Source organism: Biomphalaria glabrata, chromosome 5, assembly GCF_947242115.1.
Source record: "Biomphalaria glabrata chromosome 5, xgBioGlab47.1, whole genome shotgun sequence".
Lineage (NCBI taxonomy): Eukaryota > Metazoa > Mollusca > Gastropoda > Planorbidae > Biomphalaria > Biomphalaria glabrata.
Window position 1 is genome coordinate 30,360,301 of NC_074715.1, and position 20,464 is coordinate 30,380,764.

General features: G+C 35.8%; 1 protein-coding gene across 2 annotated transcripts; it reads right to left on the reverse strand.

The window, feature by feature from the left end:
- Positions 1-1,634: 1,634 nt before the first annotated feature.
- On the reverse strand, positions 1,635-17,061 carry LOC106065062 (uncharacterized). 2 transcript variants are annotated; one of them, XM_056031133.1, is made up of 5 exons: positions 16,795-17,061; positions 15,773-16,048; positions 10,268-10,489; positions 9,923-10,020; positions 1,635-1,910 (listed from the first exon to the last, which is right to left on the reverse strand). In XM_056031133.1, coding segments are annotated over exons 1-5 (639 nt in total). In that variant the 5' UTR covers positions 16,796-17,061; the 3' UTR covers positions 1,635-1,868. The 2 variants fall into 2 exon arrangements, with proteins under 2 accessions (XP_055887108.1, XP_055887107.1); XM_056031132.1 differs by lacking the exon at positions 1,635-1,910 and adding an exon at positions 8,533-9,510 and having other exon boundaries at positions 16,795-17,060.
- Between the last annotated feature and the right edge of the window lie 3,403 nt (positions 17,062-20,464).

Below are 20,464 nucleotides of genomic sequence, written 5' to 3' on the forward strand. Positions count from 1 at the left end.
ATATGTCAACAGTGACCTATCAAAGAAGTAGTTTTCAATGTAAAGAACTAAACATACCATTTGGTTTTTAATAAGTCGTAGTCATATTTGGCTCAAAGAAAACATGAACTACAAACTATCAAAAACCATAATCTATCTTCCTCTATACAAACTGTAAAGCAGGATTACATCTGATGACTTTTATTTCATACAAAGCGGCTAGTGTAAACATTGTAAGATTAGTTTACATGTAGGTAAAGAGATTACTGTCAATACTACAGCGCAGTAGATATTTTCGATTACCTGTACTGATGTTATTAATTCTTTGAAACTATTTTATACAATTTACATAATTTAATTTTTTTTACTTCAACTAAGCAGATAATTAGCTCTGAGTTCAAGCCCTGTTTATAAATTGATACAGATAAGCACTTTTCAGACAATGGCTGACATTTTATACAAACAAGTATTTTTGTAGTAAGTTTAAAGATAATGTTACAATTATTTACTTGTTACAATAACAATAACACAGGTATAAAACTTGAGTGGGTGTTTTTTTGTTTTTACAATTGTCATAAAGATCTCCATGTACGTGCTACTCGGAAGTCAGCCGAGCGTTAACTCAAGGGGACAACCGACTAGACAAGAATAGAACTGCGGAGTTCACATTTTGTATTTTACGTTACGAATCTACATGTTGACATCACAGGCTCCAGTCAGTTGCTGAACTCCAAAACGTAATTTTTGTTACAAACCAAATGTGAGACCTAATATATCCGTGTTTTGAATAGAAGTGCTGAATCCCGGACATTGAAATTGCATTTATAATTTAAAGAATCGTAAATAAGTCAACAGTTAAGTGGTCCTTCAATTTAGTGTTAGGACAAAGAAAAACAAAAGTCTTGTTTCTTAAGAACTCATTAGTTTAAATAACAAATCATCTAAGTCGTGTATTTCTTGGAATTAAATTTTCTTTTTCTTGTGGTTTTTTTTTAGTATCGATATCTATTTGTACAAAGCTTCTATCAACTCACTGTCTGTCTGGTAACAAGTTTGTTCACGTTATTTCTCCCACACTTCCACATCCAATCTAGAATTAAGCTGAAAGTTTGCACAATTATTTCTTTTACCTGACAACACAATAATCAATGAAAAAAAATAAACGAATAAGTGTTAATTAACTATTGGTAATTAATCATTTTTAGTATCTTGAACAAAGGAAAGAAATCGTACTTGACAGATCTGGTGGTATAAGTTGAATTAGTCCCATCGGGAACTCGAGTGAATTTTTTTTATGCATTTAAAATACGATCATGTAATCATTCACCAAGATACCACCTTCTTCCATCCCCCCTTTCCCAACTGGTCCATACAAGTGATAGGATCATAGCGCACTGAGAAAACTAAAAGCTAAACAAAACAATTGGATGGCTGCCTGGTCGTGCGGTTTGCACGCTGGACTGTCGTTCAGATTTATCGATGGTCCCGGGTTCAAACCCTGCCCGCTCCCATCCCCCGTCGTCCTGCGGGAGGTTTGGACTAGGAAGTAATTGTCTTCAACTCTGAAGGAACATCCGAAACATGTAAAACAAACAATATTTTACAAACAAACAATTTTATTTCTATCACACAGATTTATCATGTCTAGGTCACGGGTACATATAATTACATGACTGATCCTAACTAATTGATACAATTACACTTAATATAAGCTTTTTTTTTTTTAAAAAGTTTTTTTTTTTTTGTTTTTCTAGTTTAAAAATCAAAACTCGATCTTTTATTTATTTTCTTTAATGTGTCTGTATCTGACAGGCAAAGTACTGGCTTGGCTACCTATCAAACATGAAACATGAACGAATATTTCTTGAAAGAAAAAGTGAGCCAGTGTTTTAGAAGTCACGTGATAAGTCCATATGGAACGACAACAATTTCTGAAAAAAAAAAATTTAACAAATATTTAAAACATAATGCATATTTGCAGTAAAAATTGTTTGACTTTCTTCAATAGTAGAACAAAAGACTAAACAAGATAAATACAAATAAAAAACAAAACAAACCAAAAACCTTATTTTAAGTGTAGTTTGGATCAGTCCTGAATTTAAGAGCTAAGGCCTTCTCAGCCTCCTCAAGCCAATACGGTAGCCACTGGGTCAGGCAATTGCTTATGAAATTAGGTTTTATAAAGAAAAAAAAATCAATTTTTATGGTTAAGTCTCACCATTCTTATGGTAAACATGTACATTAAGAGTTCAATTTTTTTTTCTACAAACAATAATGGGGAATAATTCAACTTATACCACTTTATCAGTCTAGTACAATTTCTTTCCCTTGTTCAAGATACCAAAGAAAAAATTAATTACCAATAGGTAATTCAAAAATTGCTACATTTGTTGTATTGATTCTTGTGTTTGTAAAAGAAATAATTGCACATTTCAGATAGCTATTGAGAGAAATAACAAGTAGAAGCATTTACCAGACAGACAGACAGACAGTGAGTTGATATAAGCGTTGTCAACAAAAAAACCAACTCTAACGTAGGTTTCAATGCTTAGACAGTTACATCTGCATTCATTTGATCAAAGTTGTTTTATTACAATTAATATTACGTTGACATCGGTGGCGTAGCTAGAGTTAATGATGCCCAGTGCGGTAGCTCCTCGTGATGCCCCCCTCCCTTCTTAAAAAAACGAAATAAAACACGATATTACTTTTTCTTCGACTTTATGTGTATTTATTGTTAAAGTATTACTAATTTGATAAAAAAATTAACAAGATACTACAAAAATCTGAGCTGCTTTCTTGCTGGCAAAATTGAAATCTATTTTTTCCCAATGATTGTCAAATTAGTGGAAAGCAATTTTTTTTTTCAGCTTTGATTTCCATTAAATAATGATCAGCTTGAGTCTGAAAAAATAATTGCTCGCACAGAACCTCACTTACCACAAGTGTCAGAAATATGGAAATATGTGGGGGGGGGGAAGACAATATTTACAACTGAATCATTTAGCCAACATTTGAAAAAATTAAAACTTAATATCTCAAACAGGTCCTTGTTTCAGAAGTTAAAATGCTTCCGAAAAAAAAATGGGACAAACCGTTGAAGCCTCTTTGGCTCCAGATGAAATTCGTTTTTGTCAATGTCGTCATGAGCACTATCGAGATTGAGTTCGATCTGAGGATTCACTAATTGGGGTGGTGACACAAATTCATATTTACCTATCACATCATGATATTGCTCATGTCAGGTTATTATTTCTTAAACTGTCCCGTCCATGGAAGAATACATTTCCATCCTTAGCTCTTTCTTGTGTGTTACTACAGAATCTTCACCTTTTTACCGTCTGGCATCTTGTGGCTAACACGTCTTTGAGGTTCTGTGATAATCACCAAATCTAAGCACATGCATTCTGTTAAGGTAACACTGGCTTCAGCGATGTACTTCAGATTAGTTGTTAAGAATGTTTTTAATCTTTTCCGTTTAAGTGCGCAGTCTCGAATTGACAAGCTCTTGTTTTTGAAGGTAGACTAGTGACTAGTCCTTAATTCAGTTAATACAGGGGCCAAAAAACTCAAGGTAGGTTAAAAAAAATGAAGACGCATAGCAACTAACAATGCGCCTGCTTCAGACCTAGTAGAAGAGTTCTAGTCAATGTTTCTTGAGTTTCTATAATATTGAAAATGAATCCATAACTATCCTAACGACTTGTCCTGTGGCGCTCCAGCGGGTTTAACCAAGCGCTTAAGGCTAGTTTCAGTTATTGTGTTGAAGACGTCCTAGCGGTGTGCAGAAGTCAATAAAAAAGTGTGCAAACGGTCCAGTGTACCCAAAAATGTTACTGAATAGATTTCAGCTTCAGCCCGAATTCCAGCCAAACTCAGAGAATGGTTCCAGCAGAGAATGAATGAAGATGATGTCAATGAAATACTACAGAATCTGTACCACGGCAGTATCCATGACAACGTAACCTCATTTGGAAAAATGTATACAGTTTTGTGAAGTCAGATGAACTGTTAAAAAAATTGAAAAATGTTTGGCTCATTATCACCCAATATTACAACAGGCTCGTTTTGTATGTGTTTGGTCTGGAACTAAATTAGTTCGAAGCAAATGTTCTCTGAAGAGTGGATCGTTCTTGAATAGTAATTTCACAAACCATAAGAAATGACCTAGATTTTGTATTTGTCATTTTTCTTCAACTTGTTCACGATGCCCATTAAGTGCCAGATTCTGCTATTTTAGAGTCTAAGGCATTTATTTCTAAACTCTAGATCTAGATGAAACCAGCGTACTGAACAATGGAGTAACAAAATGTGATTGAGCGTGTAAAACGAATGTAGTAAAACTTGATTCAACCTAGTTAACAGCTTACGTTGAATTTAAGAAAGAACATAGGAGATTAATTAATTAATTAAGAATGCCTAAATTAATTTCTGGTCAACATTTCAAATTCAGTTGTTTGTCTTTGTTCATGTATGTGTACAATGCTTGATTTTATTGAGAAAATTTATCCTAAGTTTGATCCCCCTCACCACTTGATGCCCCATGCGGCCCGCACCACTCGCACACGGCTAGCTACGCCACTGGAAGTTGACATTGTGTTGTTTGTGTATGTTTATTTGATGCTGAATTATTCCCTTTGGCAATAGAGTTCATATTGCATTGTTGTGTGTAACATGCGTATGATGAGTCAGTGTGTTATGAAAGAGTCTGATGTATCTAACGTCTAATGTTAGGGTCGCTTGAGTTCAGTGTACTTTATTGTAATATTAAACTTATAAGTGTATCATTATTTTAAATTAAAATGATTGAATGAAAAAGGAAGTTGTATAGCCCTACGGTATTAAAGGATGGGATTTTTTATACATCATATTGCTACAAGGGACATAACCAATCGGCATTTAAAAATATTTGTTAGGATCGCTTAAAACCCTTACAATAGTCGCATTAAAATTAAATTTTAAGAAATAAAACAAAACAAGGGATTTGATAAAATAATAGAAACATAGTGATAGGAACTGTGTATGATATGTAATTGAGGGTGATTCCATTCCATTCAGAAATAACGAGAGGCTGTGTTCCTCCTGTCCAAATCACGGACAACGTATACCTCTGGTGTTTGTGGTACTAGAGCCAGATCTACTCTTAGAAAATAAAATAAAAATGTATTGTCTTATCTTATCTTATAAAATACAGACGTTACTTCAAAAAAGAAGATGATTACGTACTACGCGTCATGCATCTAGTCATGCATGTTAACCAACGACTTAAATTCTGCCCAGTCATTGAATATATTATTAAAGCCATTAAAGTAAATGTATCTTTCAGATTTTTTTTCACAGTAACTAGGTAGCAGTAGAAATGATCAATAACAGGGTACCAGTAGAAATGATCGTTAACAGAGTACCAGTAGAAATTATTAATAACAGAGTACCAGTAGAAATGATCAATAACAGAGTACCAATAGAAATGATCAATAACAGAGTACCAGTAGAAATTATCAATAACAGGGTGCCAGTAGAAATGATCAATAACAGAGTACCAGTAGAAATTATCAATAACAGAGTACTAGTAGAAATGATCAATAACAGGGTACCAGTAGAAATGATTAATAACAGGGTGTCAGGACTTTTTTGAATTAATTTCATTATTAAGTATTAAATTACTAAATTATTAAATTGTCTAGGTATTACAAATAATGATAATTTCAATGTGTGTGTATGTGTTCTAATTACTTTTTAACTTTTATTAATTTTAGGCCCAAGTTCAGCCCGACAGACACTCCATACACACCCAGTTGTACATAAACTAATAGACAATGTGTTTGATGATTTAAATTAAATTAAAAATTTTAATTAAATGATATTTATACAATGAAAATAATATCTGATCAATGACAATGATAACAAATACAAGCACATAAAGATCTAGTATAATATGGTTCCAATTAAATACTTAAATAGTATTTTAAGAAAAAATAGTATTGACCTCATCAATATGTTATTCCAAGACAAAGATTCTTCAATCAGGTGTCGTGGACTTCATATAACATGGGCAACACAAGTAGATCTATCTTCAATCAAGATGAATGTTCAACAACAATGTAGAATCAAAGTTCAGCTTAGCAACACAACTCCTAACGTCACATTGTACACCAAGTCTGGATATAGAAAACCCACAATCTGGAATCTGGAACCTCAGACTCGAACTTCAGTCCCAAAACATGAGACAAAAGCCTCAGACAGAAAACCTGAGACTGAGAACTTCAGTCCTGATACGAAAACTGATACCCTATAGAAAGACAAATAAAAGATTCTTCTAATCCTCTAATTTAATTATAAAATACGATCGAATCCACATTAAAAAAACTTTACAATGTGAAATTAAAGCTAACCCTTAACAGGGGTCAAAATAATTCAAGAATATATAACAAGACCAACGCTAAGGAACTCCAAGGATACACTTGGCTCTGCAGCCCAAGATGGAGGGAGCCTACCAAAAGATTAAGAAGAATAATTTGACGTCATACGAAAATTTATGACGAAGCGACAAGGGGAGAGTAACTAGTACACAAAATAAAATTACTGGAAATGACGTCGTCGCCTATTGATGAAAGCGGCGCTATTAGATTAAGAATATTATTATTATACAACTATTGCAATAGTTGCGACACAGAGTACCAGTAGAAATGATCAATAACAGAGTACTAGTAGAAATGATCAATAACAGAGTAGTAGTGGAAATGATCAATTACAGAGTACCAGTAGAAATGATCAATAACAGAGTATTAGTAGAAATGATCAATAACAGAGTAATAGTCGAAATGATCAATAACAGAGTAATAGTCGAAATGATCAATAACAGAGTAATAGTCGAAATGATCAATAACAGAGTAATAGTAGAAATGATCAATAACAGAGTAATAGTCGAAATGATCAATAACAGAGTAATAGTCGAAATGATCAATAACAGAGTAATAGTAGAAATGATCAATAACAGAGTAATAGTCGAAATGATCAATAACAGAGTATTAGTAGAAATGATCAATAACAGAGTAGTAGTAGAAATGATCAATAACAGAGTACTAGTAGAAATGATCAATAACAGAGTACCAGTAGAAATGATCAATAACAGATAACCAGTAGAAATGATCAATAACAGAGTACCGGTACTAGTAGAAATGATCAGTAATAGAGTAGTAGTAGAATTGATCAATTACAGAGTACCAGTAGAAATTATTAATAACAGAGTACCAGTAGAAATGATCAATAACAGAGTACCAGTAGAAATGATCAATAACAGAGTACCAGTAGAAATTATCAATAATAGAGTAGTAGTAGAAATGATCAATTACAGAGTACCAGTAGAAATGATCAATTACAGAGTACCAGTAGAAACATGGGCGTAGCCAGGATTTTTTCGGGGGGGGGTTTGGGGGGGATTTTTTTTCTCTCCCCCCCCCCCCGCAAAAAATATATTTATATGTTTGTATGTATGTGTGTGTGTACATAATCTTTATTACATTTCGACCCTTCATTCTTTCGTAAGACGTTTATTGTGCCCTAGAATTTCTTCCTGGAGTTAGTGGAAAAATTGTAGACTCCCCGTCTTTGCCAGTAAGGGGTCTGGGGGAGCGCTAGGAGATCTAATTTGAAATGTTCAGAAAACTAAAAAATGATTATTGATTTTAGGAAAAACAACGGCCATCTTGCAGAAATTCAGATAAATAACCAACCCATAGAACAAGTACAAGAATATAAATATCTAGGTACAACTATCAACAACAAACTGAAATGGAGTAAACACTGCCAAAACCTCTACACAAAAATTCACCAGCGACTCTTCTATCTCAGAAAGCTAAGAAAATGTAACATCGACAAAACAATAATCAAACTCTTCTACACAGCAACTATTAGCAGTTTAATCAACTTTGCCATCACCTGCTGGTATGATAATACTTCACTGGCACAAAGACATAGACTTAATAGACTAATTAAAAAAGCGTCGTATATCACTCAAAAACAGCTACCATCTGCACACATTAAACCACTGTTACATAAGATCTGAACGAAGTGGTCGTCTCTTTTCCATTAGGTCTAAAACAGAAAGATTTAAAAATTCCTTTATCCCACTATCGGTCAGAGTGGTACAAGATCAGCTGTCCTCATCGAGAAGTACATAGAAGTCAAACTCATAAAGCGCTGGTTGGGAATGTGTATGTGTTTTGTGAGTGAATGTTGTTCGAATTTTCATCCATATTGTTTATGTAAAGTAGTTACGCTGAGGTTGTCTATTGTAGTCAAACTGAATTTCCATTTGATTGCATCAATAAAATAATCTTATCTTATCTTAATGGACACACATTTGAGACCCAAAGAAACGCCATTATTTAAGACAGGCGCAGAAGACGAAAACAAAACTGAAATTGATCGCTGGCGGACAACGGCTTTGTCTGCACGCTCAACACGGCACTCTTCCTTAATCTTCGGCATCGAAGACATTGCCATTATAATGAAACTAAAACAAAATGAAACTAATAAAAAAAAACAACAAGATCATATTTAAAAGTTTAATTTTCGTGATAAATAGTTTGCTCAGTAATATTTCAATAAATGTAACAGCAAACAGAACGGTAGTAACAGCATAGTTCTAAAAACATTGTTCAATTTAATCATGAGACATTTCAATGTTTAAAATTCAAACATCATTTTATTGCACATAAAATGCACAACCAAACAAGAATTTACAATACAATCACAATATCAAATATATAAAGACGAGTCAATTAGGAAACCATGGCCGTGCAGCAATCACTCAGTTACAAAATGAAATAATTAGAAATTAAACTTAAAGATTAAAATGACTAACATGTACACTTACAAACGTACAATGACGATGGCTTGGTTTAATGTCGCAAATGCTATTTACATTTTTATTTGCTGATGTTTTTTTTATTCATGAAAATACCAGCCGCCGTTAGGCTCCGTTTCTAGTTAATTATTTTAATTGTTCAAGGGCTCAGATGATTGGACTAGAAACATTGTACTTACAAGATTAAATATATTGCATTGTCGAAGTATCTAGATCTATATAATGTGACTATGTTTGCTGTGGTGCCTTTATTTGCTAGGCATAGTTTATTAAAAGAGGATACCCAAGTTTTGTTTAACATTTGGACTGATCTAATTCTGGTTTCTACATATCTAATTTTCAGTTACTCAAGGGGCATTGCACGTTTGAGTTTGTTGACTAAAAACAGACCCTTCGGGACAATAGGCGACCTGTGGGCCAGGGCAAGAGTAGTACACGCGTGGATCTTGCAAAACTGGATAAGTCCCAGGCAATTTACTCACACATGTCGGCTTCCTCCCCAGGAAGTTATCGCTGGAGGAAACTTCGTACAGGCTCACGCACTTCTTGGCTCTGGGAGAGAAGATGCCAGGCTTATCAAGGAAGGGAGGGCATGTGAAGGTAGCCACTCTTTCATCTGTACACGTTAGGTAGAAGGTTGTCCACAATTTCTCGGGATTAGGCTGGAGATACAATGTTGAACACGTTCATTTATGTCGTTAAACTAGTAGTATGAGTGTGTGGTACAAGAGAGAAAGGGAGAGAGAGATGGGGGAACGAGAGAAAAAGAGAGGGGGAACAAAAGAAAGAGCGAAAAGAGAGAGAGAGAGAGTGGGGAGGAACGAGAGAGAAAAAAAAACAAGAGGGAAAGAAGGGGAACAAGTCAAGAGGGAATGAAGGGGAACAAGATAGAGATAGAGAGGGAACAAGATAGAGAGGAACAAGAGAGAGTGGGGGAACAAGAGAGTGGGAAACAAGTGAGAGACAGGTAACAAGAAAAAGGGGAAACGACAAGATAGAGAGAGAAGAAGAGAGAAAGAAGGATTTGCAAAACCACTGGGACACTGATGGAGAAAACAAGTAAATGTGACTTACATAAATACCATCAGTAAGACCTTGACAAGAAGGAAAAACTGCCTGACAGTCCTCACAGTGTTCAACGTCTGTACACTCATAAGCCTTGGAATATTCACCTGAACAAGAGGACAGGAAAGCATGGAAAGTATTTTAGATCTTAAGAACAACAATTCATATTTTATTACTATAAATTGGTATACATTTTTTTTTTAGTAAGTTTTCTTTCAGACATTAGACTTACTTTGTCATTTTAAAAAGTTTTTTCTTTCAGTTTAGTTTACAACTAAACAACAACATAAGCATGTATGTCTTCTCTCTCTCTCTCTCTCTCTCTCTCCCTCTTCTAAATGTAGAAATACTTACACTTGTCTTTTACTTCTAGTCTGTCCAGACAACTGACTTCTGAATAAGGCTTGCAGACCTTCTCCAAGGTGTCGAAGTATTGCGGATACGGGCATTCATCTTGATACCGACCAAGTATTGAGCTGGTTTCAACGACAAGAGAGCAGTTGTAAAATCTGTGACACAGCTGTGGGTGAGCAAGTAGAGAAGCCCCTCGAGAACACTCTCGCACAGCGTTTTCTTCTGTAATGAAAGAAATTTGTTTTTCTCAAGGCTCATTTCTTTTCAATTGTTTCGTTACCCATAGGGTATTGTCACGTGACAAAATGTGCCAAGGTTACAGAACACAAACAAAATGTTTTTCTTGAGCATTGATCGATTCTAATACCTACAGAGTCGGAAAATAATTTAGGGGAGGTAATTAATAAACAAAAATTATATAACTTTCATTGCTGGAGATTTCTGAGGCTCTTAGTTCAGACTAGGTTAGAAAGAGTATATATATATATTATATTAAAAAAAAAAGGGGGGGGGTTCATTATGTTAAACTCGGTTCAAGAAGACATAAGTTTAATACAAAGTAATTTCTGTAGCTTTGGTTTTGAAACTGAATTATAATGTACATTCTTACTTTGAAAATTGTTAGTGTGTATTTATTATATAATCTGGATCTGGATTATTAAATTGTGCAATCCCTGAAGATGATTTTGTTGTTTTTCTCAACAATTTAATATCAGAAAACCTAGTGTTGAGAAATAAATCAATCTAGTGACCTAGTGTTCAGAAAGTAATACAAAACTACACTCGTCGAAACATTTATAGTGGTTGGATATACTCTGACATCCAGTCCAACTTCTGGCCTTCACGAGTGGCTTAGATATTGAGTCCGGCGGAACTCTTTTCACTAGCAGAAGTAGGGACGAATGCAAGTAACTGGCGCCTTAACCAGTGAGCTGCGGACAGGAGGGGCTCGTTAGCCATAGCTTGCAGCTATACACAACCATGGGAAAGGCTTCGAGAATCAACCCTTAGGAAAAATCATGAGGCGGTGACCCTTAGGCAGTCTGTAGCACTAAGTGCTACCCCATGGCAGAGCCTGCGACGCCGCTGACCCCAAACTGTATTAGCACTTGCCAGTCCTTTGGAAACATCAGCTGCGTGGAGATGGTGGAACTGATGTGTGGGAGACATCGTTCCGACCACAGCTAGTGCCCAGGCATCCTTAGTTGTTTCGCGACTGAACGAGGCCATATATATATATCCACTAGTCGACCGGCGGCGTAGCATACGCCGCTATTTTGCAGGGCTAACCTTAGGCCACTGCAACCAATGCGACCGCAGTGGGCCCAGCACTTTTATAGGACCCGCGCTAATTTTAGGTGTATAAATTATTAAATTAAACCAATTTATAACTTATAACAAATTTCCCGCGGCCTCCAGTCGATTTAACAGGAGGTCCTGGAAATCTCCTGAAATTGCAAAATATACGAAAAAGTCCTGGAAATATCCGGAAATTATTAAAATCTTTTGAAAACTCATACCAATCTCCTGAAATATACAGACGAAAATTGTCTTTTTTTTTCACTCTTAAATTACCTAGGATAACTCCCTCCGTCCGAGTTGCAAAAATAAAAGAGTAATCTTTCCATTGTGTCCAAACTCTAGAGCAGTGGTTCCCAAACTTTTTTGTCTCGTAGACCCCTTGTCATTTTTTCTGGTTTTCGGTAGACCCCCTACTTAACTTGTATTGAATTTTTGCAAATTCATCAAAACATTTTTAAAACAAATTTCTAACTGTAGTGAGTTAATGAATGAAAAACTAATTTAAAGCTACATACAGTGTAGATTTTTTTTTATTGATAAAATTGTAATTTAAACTAATTAAAAAAACAATTTATATTTATTACTGGAATCACCAAACACATTTGAATTTTTTTTTCACATCTATTATCCGTTGCTACGGATATTATGTTTCATGTAGGAATTTGTTGATCTATGAATGTAGACTTCAAACATTAAATAGTAATCAATCAATTAATTAATTAGCCTTATGTATCATTGTAAAAGTTTTCGCAAAGAGCATTTTCTCATGTATTTTTTTGATCTTTCACGTCTGGCTCAAATATTGGGTGCGCAGTACTGTTTTCACTAACAAGAGAAGGTGTGAAGGTACCTAGTGAGTACCTAAACCAGTAAGCTTTCGGCAGGAAGGGCTCATTAGACTTGGCTTGCAGCCCACCTAGCAGAAGGAAAACTGAATTCGAAGTGTGCTGCCTTGTAGCTATACCCGAACATGGGAAAGGTTTCGTGGGTCAACCCTTTTAATAATAAGGAGCCGGCGACCTTAAGCCAGTTAGCAGTACACAGCACTACACACTATCAGAGCCTGTTTGCCGCTGATCCCAAACTGTATATATGTCGTTTGGAAAAAATTACAAAAGCAGCTTTTAATTTTATAACTCATGTCACCGATGTGACCTTGAACAACTGTACTGTTGCTTAAAGAAATTCGTTTAATAATATCAGATGTAGATTTGTGTAAAACAGTTATTTAAAACTACAACGAACTACAATTAATGTTTTACCTAGAGTGTTTTCCGTATTTTGCTATATTTAAAGAGATGTTGTAAGACGCTCACAAACCATTATCTTCTCTATATGATGTCGAAGAGAGATTTTGTGGGTCTATTCTGATCTGATACGAACGTTTTTCAAATCGTTATCTATTTTGTCAAGTTGCAGGCATTGTCTCAAATGATCCTTCAGCATAATTGATTTCATATCGGTATAAAAAGGCACTTAGGCAATGGCTAGTATGACAAGGAAGGAATAAATAATAATTTTCAATAATCAACGCTGTACAGTCTACATTCTTTTTGTTAAACATTGGTTGCATGTAGAAATTGAAATTAGATACAAACAGTTTTTGATTTGAATGGCAGGATAAATATTTAAAGGATTAACTCGGGTACAAATCGTATATTAGTGTATGAAAGAATTACATTAATTTGATGTTAAAATTAAGGTGACGACTTTAATTTAATTAAATAAAATCTATTATCGTAGACCCCCGTGGACACCTCATAGACCCCCAATTTATTTTTTCCCTTTCGTAGACCCCTTGGAAGTCTTCGTAGACCCCTGGGGGTCCATATAGACCACTTTGGGAATCACTGCTCTAGAGCGTGCTCTGTCGCTTCGATAGTTACTACAGAGTAGATTACTCCCCCCCCCCCTCTTTTTTTAACGTGAGGTAGAAATTTAAAAAAAAAGGGTGATATACCTGCCCTGCTAGGTTGTGAACACGTGTTCTCACCCCCCCATGGGCGTAGCCAGGGGGGGTTCTTGGGGTTCAAACCCCCCCCCCCCCGAAATGAATTCCCCCCCCCCCCCGCGGGGGGGGGGACGGAATTAAATGACTGATTTTAGCTTTCATTTTGTTTATTTTAAATGAGATTTTAATACTAAATCATCACTTACCACAGCACAGCCGAGGCAGTTTTGAGTTCAAAACCCTCTACCAGGGGGTTTTGAGTTTAAATCCCCCTACCAGGGGGTTTTGAGATTTTAAAAACCCCTATCAGGGGGTTTTGAGATACAAATCCCTCTACCAGGGCCTTTGAGTTTAAAACCCCCTACAGGGGGTTTTGAATTTTAACCCCCCTACCAGGGGTTTTTGCAGTTAAATCCCCCTCTTCTATAAAACAAAACAAAACAAATGCAAACAACAATCCCCAAATTCCAACAGCAAAGTTGAGGAAGATTTTGATTTTAAAACCCCATCCAAAATTTACGATAAACCCCATCTTCAATATAAAAAAGCAAATTACACACTCAAAATTCTATGAGCGTAGCCAAAATGGGTTTTGAGTTAAACCCCCCCCCCCATCCCCCTTTTCCAGTTGGGGTTTGAAGCTAAAAAGTACCTCTTCAATATAAAAAAAAAGCAAATTACACACTATAAAATCTATGAGCGTAGCCAAAGGGGTTTTGAATTTAAATCCCCCTCCTCCAGGTGGCTTTTTTTTTAAAGTTGAAAACCCCTCCAGATGGTTTTGAGTTTAAAATTCCCCTACAGAGCGTTTAGAGTTGGAAACCTCTCTCTTCAATATTATTTTAAAGCAAACTACAGTCACCAAATTCTATGATCGTAGCTAAATGGGGTTTTGAATTAAAAACAAAACAAAACAAAACAAAAAAAAAGAGATTTTTTAGTTTAAAACCCCTCAACAGATGATTTGATGAAAAAACTTTCCTTTTCGATATAAAATCTAAAGCGAAATACAGGCATGTAATTCCAAGAGCGTAGTCAAGAAAGTTTACAAATTTCTACCAGTGGCTTGGGCTCCATTAATTAAGTGTGAATAGTCTTCTGCCGAAATTGAAAATCATGGTTAATGGCTAGATGGCTAAGACAGATTTTAGGAGTCAGTCATAGAGATCGGGTCTAAAGCAAAGAAATCATATGCCGAACTGGGAGTCGAATCCTTAGTAAGGTTGTGACAGAGCGTCGCATGAGGTTTTGCGGGACATGTTATCCGACAAAATGAATTACGCAAAATAAGAGTTGCGGAAACAGCTTGCCGGAAAATGCGCCGAACGGCGCGAGAGGGTCTAAGTCAGTAAGAATAGCACATTAGGTTTTTGAAATAAAACTTTTTAATAGCAAGATAATGCACTGTAGATACCTCAGAATATGCATTTTGTTGGCTTTCAATACCAGAAATAGTGCTCGGCGGCGGGGCTTCGCCCCGCGCTGGGGGAGCGCTGCGAACTCCCCCAGACCCCCTTGCATTTTGTTGGCTTTCAATACCAGTAATAGTGTTCGGCGGCGGGGCTTCGCTGCGAACTCCCCCAGACCCCCTTGCTATCAAGGGCGGGGAGGCTACAATAAACGTCTTCCGAAAGGGTCAGAATGTAATAAAGATTAATTATGTACACACACACACACACATATATATATATATATAAGAAATTTTTCCGCGGGGGAATCTCCCCCCCCCCCAAAACCCTCCCCGAAAAAAAATCCTGGCTACGCCCATGCACCCCCCCCCTCTTGTTTTCTCGTGGACTATCCGCAGAGTGATCTTTCCTTTACTCCTTACAACTCGTTTAAACTGTTCAGGGAAGAAGAGAATTATATATATAGATTGTTTTTTTTTAATCTAACATTCATTAGTTATTAAGATCAAAACAATTGCTCTATAAGTTGTAAAATGGAGGCAATGTCTTTTATTCGTAAGTATTTTTTAATGTCTTTTTTGTTATGAACCAGATGAAACTGTTTTTTCTTTATCTTGTAATGTTTACATATTTATTTTACTCTTAATAATAAGCTACACAAGAATAAACTCGTTTCTTTACTACAATAACTATTATTTTATTTATTAAGATACCTAATATTAAGATAACTGGTATACAAAAGGAACTTAAAATATACATTAGAATAAGTTTGGATACATTAAAAGAGTTGATGAAAACAAAAACATCTGTCCTATAAATCATTCCTAAAACTGGTCAACTTACGAGCGCATATGTCTTGAGGCGAGTATCTATCTACACAAACTCCCAGAAGTTCACTAAAGCTGGTCGTAGCCGGGCAACTCATCAAATACGGAGTCCCAAACACGCAAAGAAAGAACTGCTGGCAATCTTCCGGATGGCCGTAGATGAAAAATGGTGGAACCGGATTTAGTTCTGAGGGCTGAGGGCATTTGTTGATCACGTTGGTTGGAAGAGCGGCTAAATGGGAAACAATCGACGTGACGAGGAACAGTGTTCCTTTTATGCTTGGTAAGATCACTGGAAAAAAAGAAATGTTGGTTCCATTATGTTAGACTTCACAATCACACACACACGCAAGTATTTTGAAGGCAACTCAGTAGCTGTTACTACGGCACCAAATCTGACTATAAAACTAATGTAACAATATATTTGTGTAGGAGAAGGAGTTGCGTCAATGGACGTTCAGATTCTAACAACAAAATTAATTCAAAAACTTTTTACGGTTGAATTGTGTTTGTGCATGTTCCAAGCCGGGATCAGAAAGAAGAAGGGTTTGTCGTGGGTCTATCGACGCCACCCGGTAAAACTTTAATTGTTATGCAAACTGCGAAAATCTTCGAAAATAAAGATAATTTCATACATGTTGCGATAGCGGCCAATTCGAGATGACGGCGTTAGACCAAATTTGATAGGCAATCCAGCGCCCGATTTATGTCAAAGCCTTCAACGGAAAGAAACCAACCTTAGCTGACACATGGAAGGAAATGCATCAGTGCCGGCAAAGCGGCTAACTGACACGACTTACGAAAGAATTTGATCATGGCGCCGTACTTTCATTGAGGATCTCAAGGCAGTGGACCCCAGTTGGAATGAAGCTAAGAACATGGCTTGAGAACGATTGATAAAGAGACAGTGTGCCATCCAATTGGAGGATCTAAGTCCAAACAACTCCAAGTAAATAAAACTAATACTAATAAGTATATAGCCTAGAAGGCTCTATGTAACGTTCTCTTGTAAAAAATCTTTGTTTTCTATCTACTTACTTGTATTGTGCTGTAACCAGTTCAATGTCCGCTATTGGATACCCTGTACTGAGATGTTCATAATCAACTTTCTTTTATACGGTAGTTTTCACCTACGCAAGAATCCGCAGTTTTACGCATCGGTGATTTGACCTTGTGCAATTCTACAGGATTCAGATCAGTGATCCTAACGTCCGGGTCAATTAAGTCATTTTCTTTTTGTGTAAAATTTTATTTCTATCAGGTACACTAAAATTCACAGTCTAATAATGTCAGTTTAATTTAAAATAAGAAATGAAAAATGCAAAAGAAATATAAGAAAAAATGTACTTCCGGCCCAATTTACTAATTCTAGTTTAAAACCAAAGATACGAAACGCATTCACGCAACAAAGCCCTATTTCAAATTCCTTAACTTTCCAAGATATTTATCTAAATACCGATCCAGTAAAATAACAATAAAAAATGTTGACCCCGGAAATGATAATTCGACATAATATTGCCACCGTTTTTAACTAATGCCCTTTAAGCGTACAATCATTTTTCATACTTTATTCATAGAGGTAAAGCGTCTATAATTGGTCACTATTTGGTTGTACAATAAAGATTTCTAAATTGCATCACGAAATGTAAAATCACTATATATTATTTTTTTAGTTATTAAGAATACATTTCCATAGTAGCCTTGAAATAACTTTGTAAACCAAAGATTAATGCTATTTTGTTTTTTAAAAAAGGTGTAACCAATAATAGTAGTTCCGCTTTGAAACAAAAGTCCAAAAGGTTGGGCACTTTACAGGATATACACTGGCTGAACAGAGGATATCGTTGTAGTCAAGGCCACGTGCTTAGAGAGCGCTTTTAAATAGAAGGACAGAGATATTTGCTGAAACATTGCCCTGGGTGGTCAGGAAAGAAAAATACAAAATGCTTGTCATTTTTGTTGTTTACATTTATGGACATTTGGAGACTATCAGCTCTAGGTCATCTACATGAGTCTACATCATAGAGAGAGAGGAAGTAGTTGAAATACCTGCCGAGATTGACTAATTCGATGACCTATTCTTAGTTTTGGCTGTAGCTTTTCTAGAAGTCAACTTGTAAGATCTAGATTTGTGTTTCAAGTTGTTTGTTTTTTTCGTAAACTGTTGTTTTTACAAATCAACTCACTCTGTCAGTCTGTTGGTCTGTGTGGTAAAGAGTTTGTACACACACAAAATATCTAACTTTTTAATATTCTCATATATATATATATCTGGGGCGGACTGAATGTCAAAATCGGCCCAGGCATTTCTATACAGTACAGTACATAAATTGTATATTATACGATGGGCCTCAATTATAGGCCTATCTGTTCTCAAAATCATAATGTTATTTTTTATAATGAATCGATAACTGTATGCATGTTCTATATCTTTATAAGAAATATAGGCCTTATGTTGCTTTTTAAAATATATGTATATAGGCCCTAAAAGGATGAAGGCTACTAATAGCACTGTCTACGGATGTAGTCTATTACATTTTTTTAAATGTGTTAGATTAAATTATTATTACACTATAGTCTGTAAAAGATGTTTTTAATATGAAGCTCATTCGACGCTTATATATATATATATATATATATATATATATATATATATATATATATGAGAATATTATAAAACCTTTAATAATATAATACGTGCCATAGTGGCATTCATAAGGCCTTTTAGGCCCATTTGAGTACCGACCCTGATATATATATATATATATATATATATATATATATATATATATATACATGGGCGTAGCCAGGATGTTTTTTTTCGGGGCGGGGTGGGATATGTGTGTATATATATATATGTGTGTGTGTACATAATAAATCTTTATTACATTCTGACCCTTCATTCTTTCGGAAGACGTTTATTGTGCCCTAGAATATGTTCTTCCTGGAGTTAGTGGGAAAATTGTAGACTCCATGCCCCTTCTCGGCAAGGGGGTCTGGGGGAGCGCTGACTTAGACCCTCCCGCGCCGTTCGGCGCATTTGGCGGCAAGCTGTTTCCACAAAAATCTGTCACTGGCAATGTCTGAAGCTTCTTCCCACCTGCTCTGAGGACCTCCATGAAAGTGTGGCGCTACATTGTACAAGGATGTCATCGCAACTCTTATTATTCGTTATTCATTTTGTCGGAGAACATGTCCCGCAAACTTCATGCGACACTGTCACAACCTTACTAAGGGGTCTTAGTACTCCCAGTTCGGCATAGGATTTCCTTCATTGAGACCTGATCTCTGTAACTGACTCTTAAAATCCATCTTAGTCATCTTTGTTGAGCCACATTCACTGCACTTTATAAATGAAGCCCAGCCACTGGTAGAAATGTGTAACCTCTCTTGACTACGCTCTTAGATTTAGGTGACTGTATTTTGCTTAAGATTTAATATAGAAAAGGGAAGTTTTATCGTCAAAATCATCTGTTGGGGGGTTTTAAACTAAAAAATCTTGGCTGTGCTGGGGCAAGTGATGGTTTAGTATTAAAATCTCACCTTAAATAAACGAAAATAAAGCAAAAAAAATCAGTCATTAAATTCCTACCCCGATTTCATTTCAGGGGGGGGGTGAACCCCAACCCCCCCCCCCCCCCGCCGGCTACGCCCATGTATAAATATAAAGAGAGAGAGAGAGAGAGAGAGATCTTTTATTTTAAGGGTTAGAAGTTATTGTTTTTTATTCATGTTCTATAAATCCTACTAAGGTAGACCTTACCCGTTTTTTTTTATACCAGTGTCAGTCGTTTCGGTTTGAAACTACTGATTTTTTTTATGGTTGGCCAAACTTTTAAAATTTACTAAAGTATCATTAAGGTTTATTATATTTTGTTATAAAAAAGGCCATTATGTCGGCTGTCTGAAAAAAACGATCCCTCAATTTCTAGAGTCAATTTGATTTGTTTGAGGTAATGTAAAATCCTGTAACATATCGTGTTTCAACGTGAGAATAGCTTCCTACTCTCTTTAAACGCTTATCGTTTTAATCATCAAACAGATAGATTTAGATAGAACACGGACGTCAAGATATTTTCTTCAAACCCAACCTACACACCCAACCCTAATGACTCAGATATTCAGTTAAGCATGAACTGTTTTAATATGTCTATTTTTAAGATGGAATTCTCCGTCCGCAATCTTTTAGCATACAGAGCAGACTTTGTGTTCAATTGAACTCCAAACATATACTGTAATAATGTTCATATTTATATCGTAACCAACTGCTGAAGCCTTCCTGGCTGTCAATAATTTTAAATTTATTGTACACCCAATACACTGAGTAAGACTTTTGTTCTACAAAACAACAGCAACTATAGTTACTATATAAAGTTGGTCAGAGGCTTTTCCTTTAAATTCAGACATTGAACAAAATTGACCTCACACTAGTTGTGCAAATTTTTTGACGTCAAATTTTTCTTTTCTCATGAACCACGCAAATGACGCACAAATTTATCAATTATTATTCGCCTCACCGCAAAATGAAGAGTTCTGCGTTAGGGACTGTGTTCCCGATGTTCCAGAATCCTGGCCGCTGTTATCCCCTGCATCCCCCCTCTATGAGGTTTTGGACTAAAACGTAACAATCTCTGAAAGAGAGAACGCCCGAAACAGAGAACAAAATAAAAACCCAGAATAAAGAACGTCCGAAACTTAGAAAACAAAA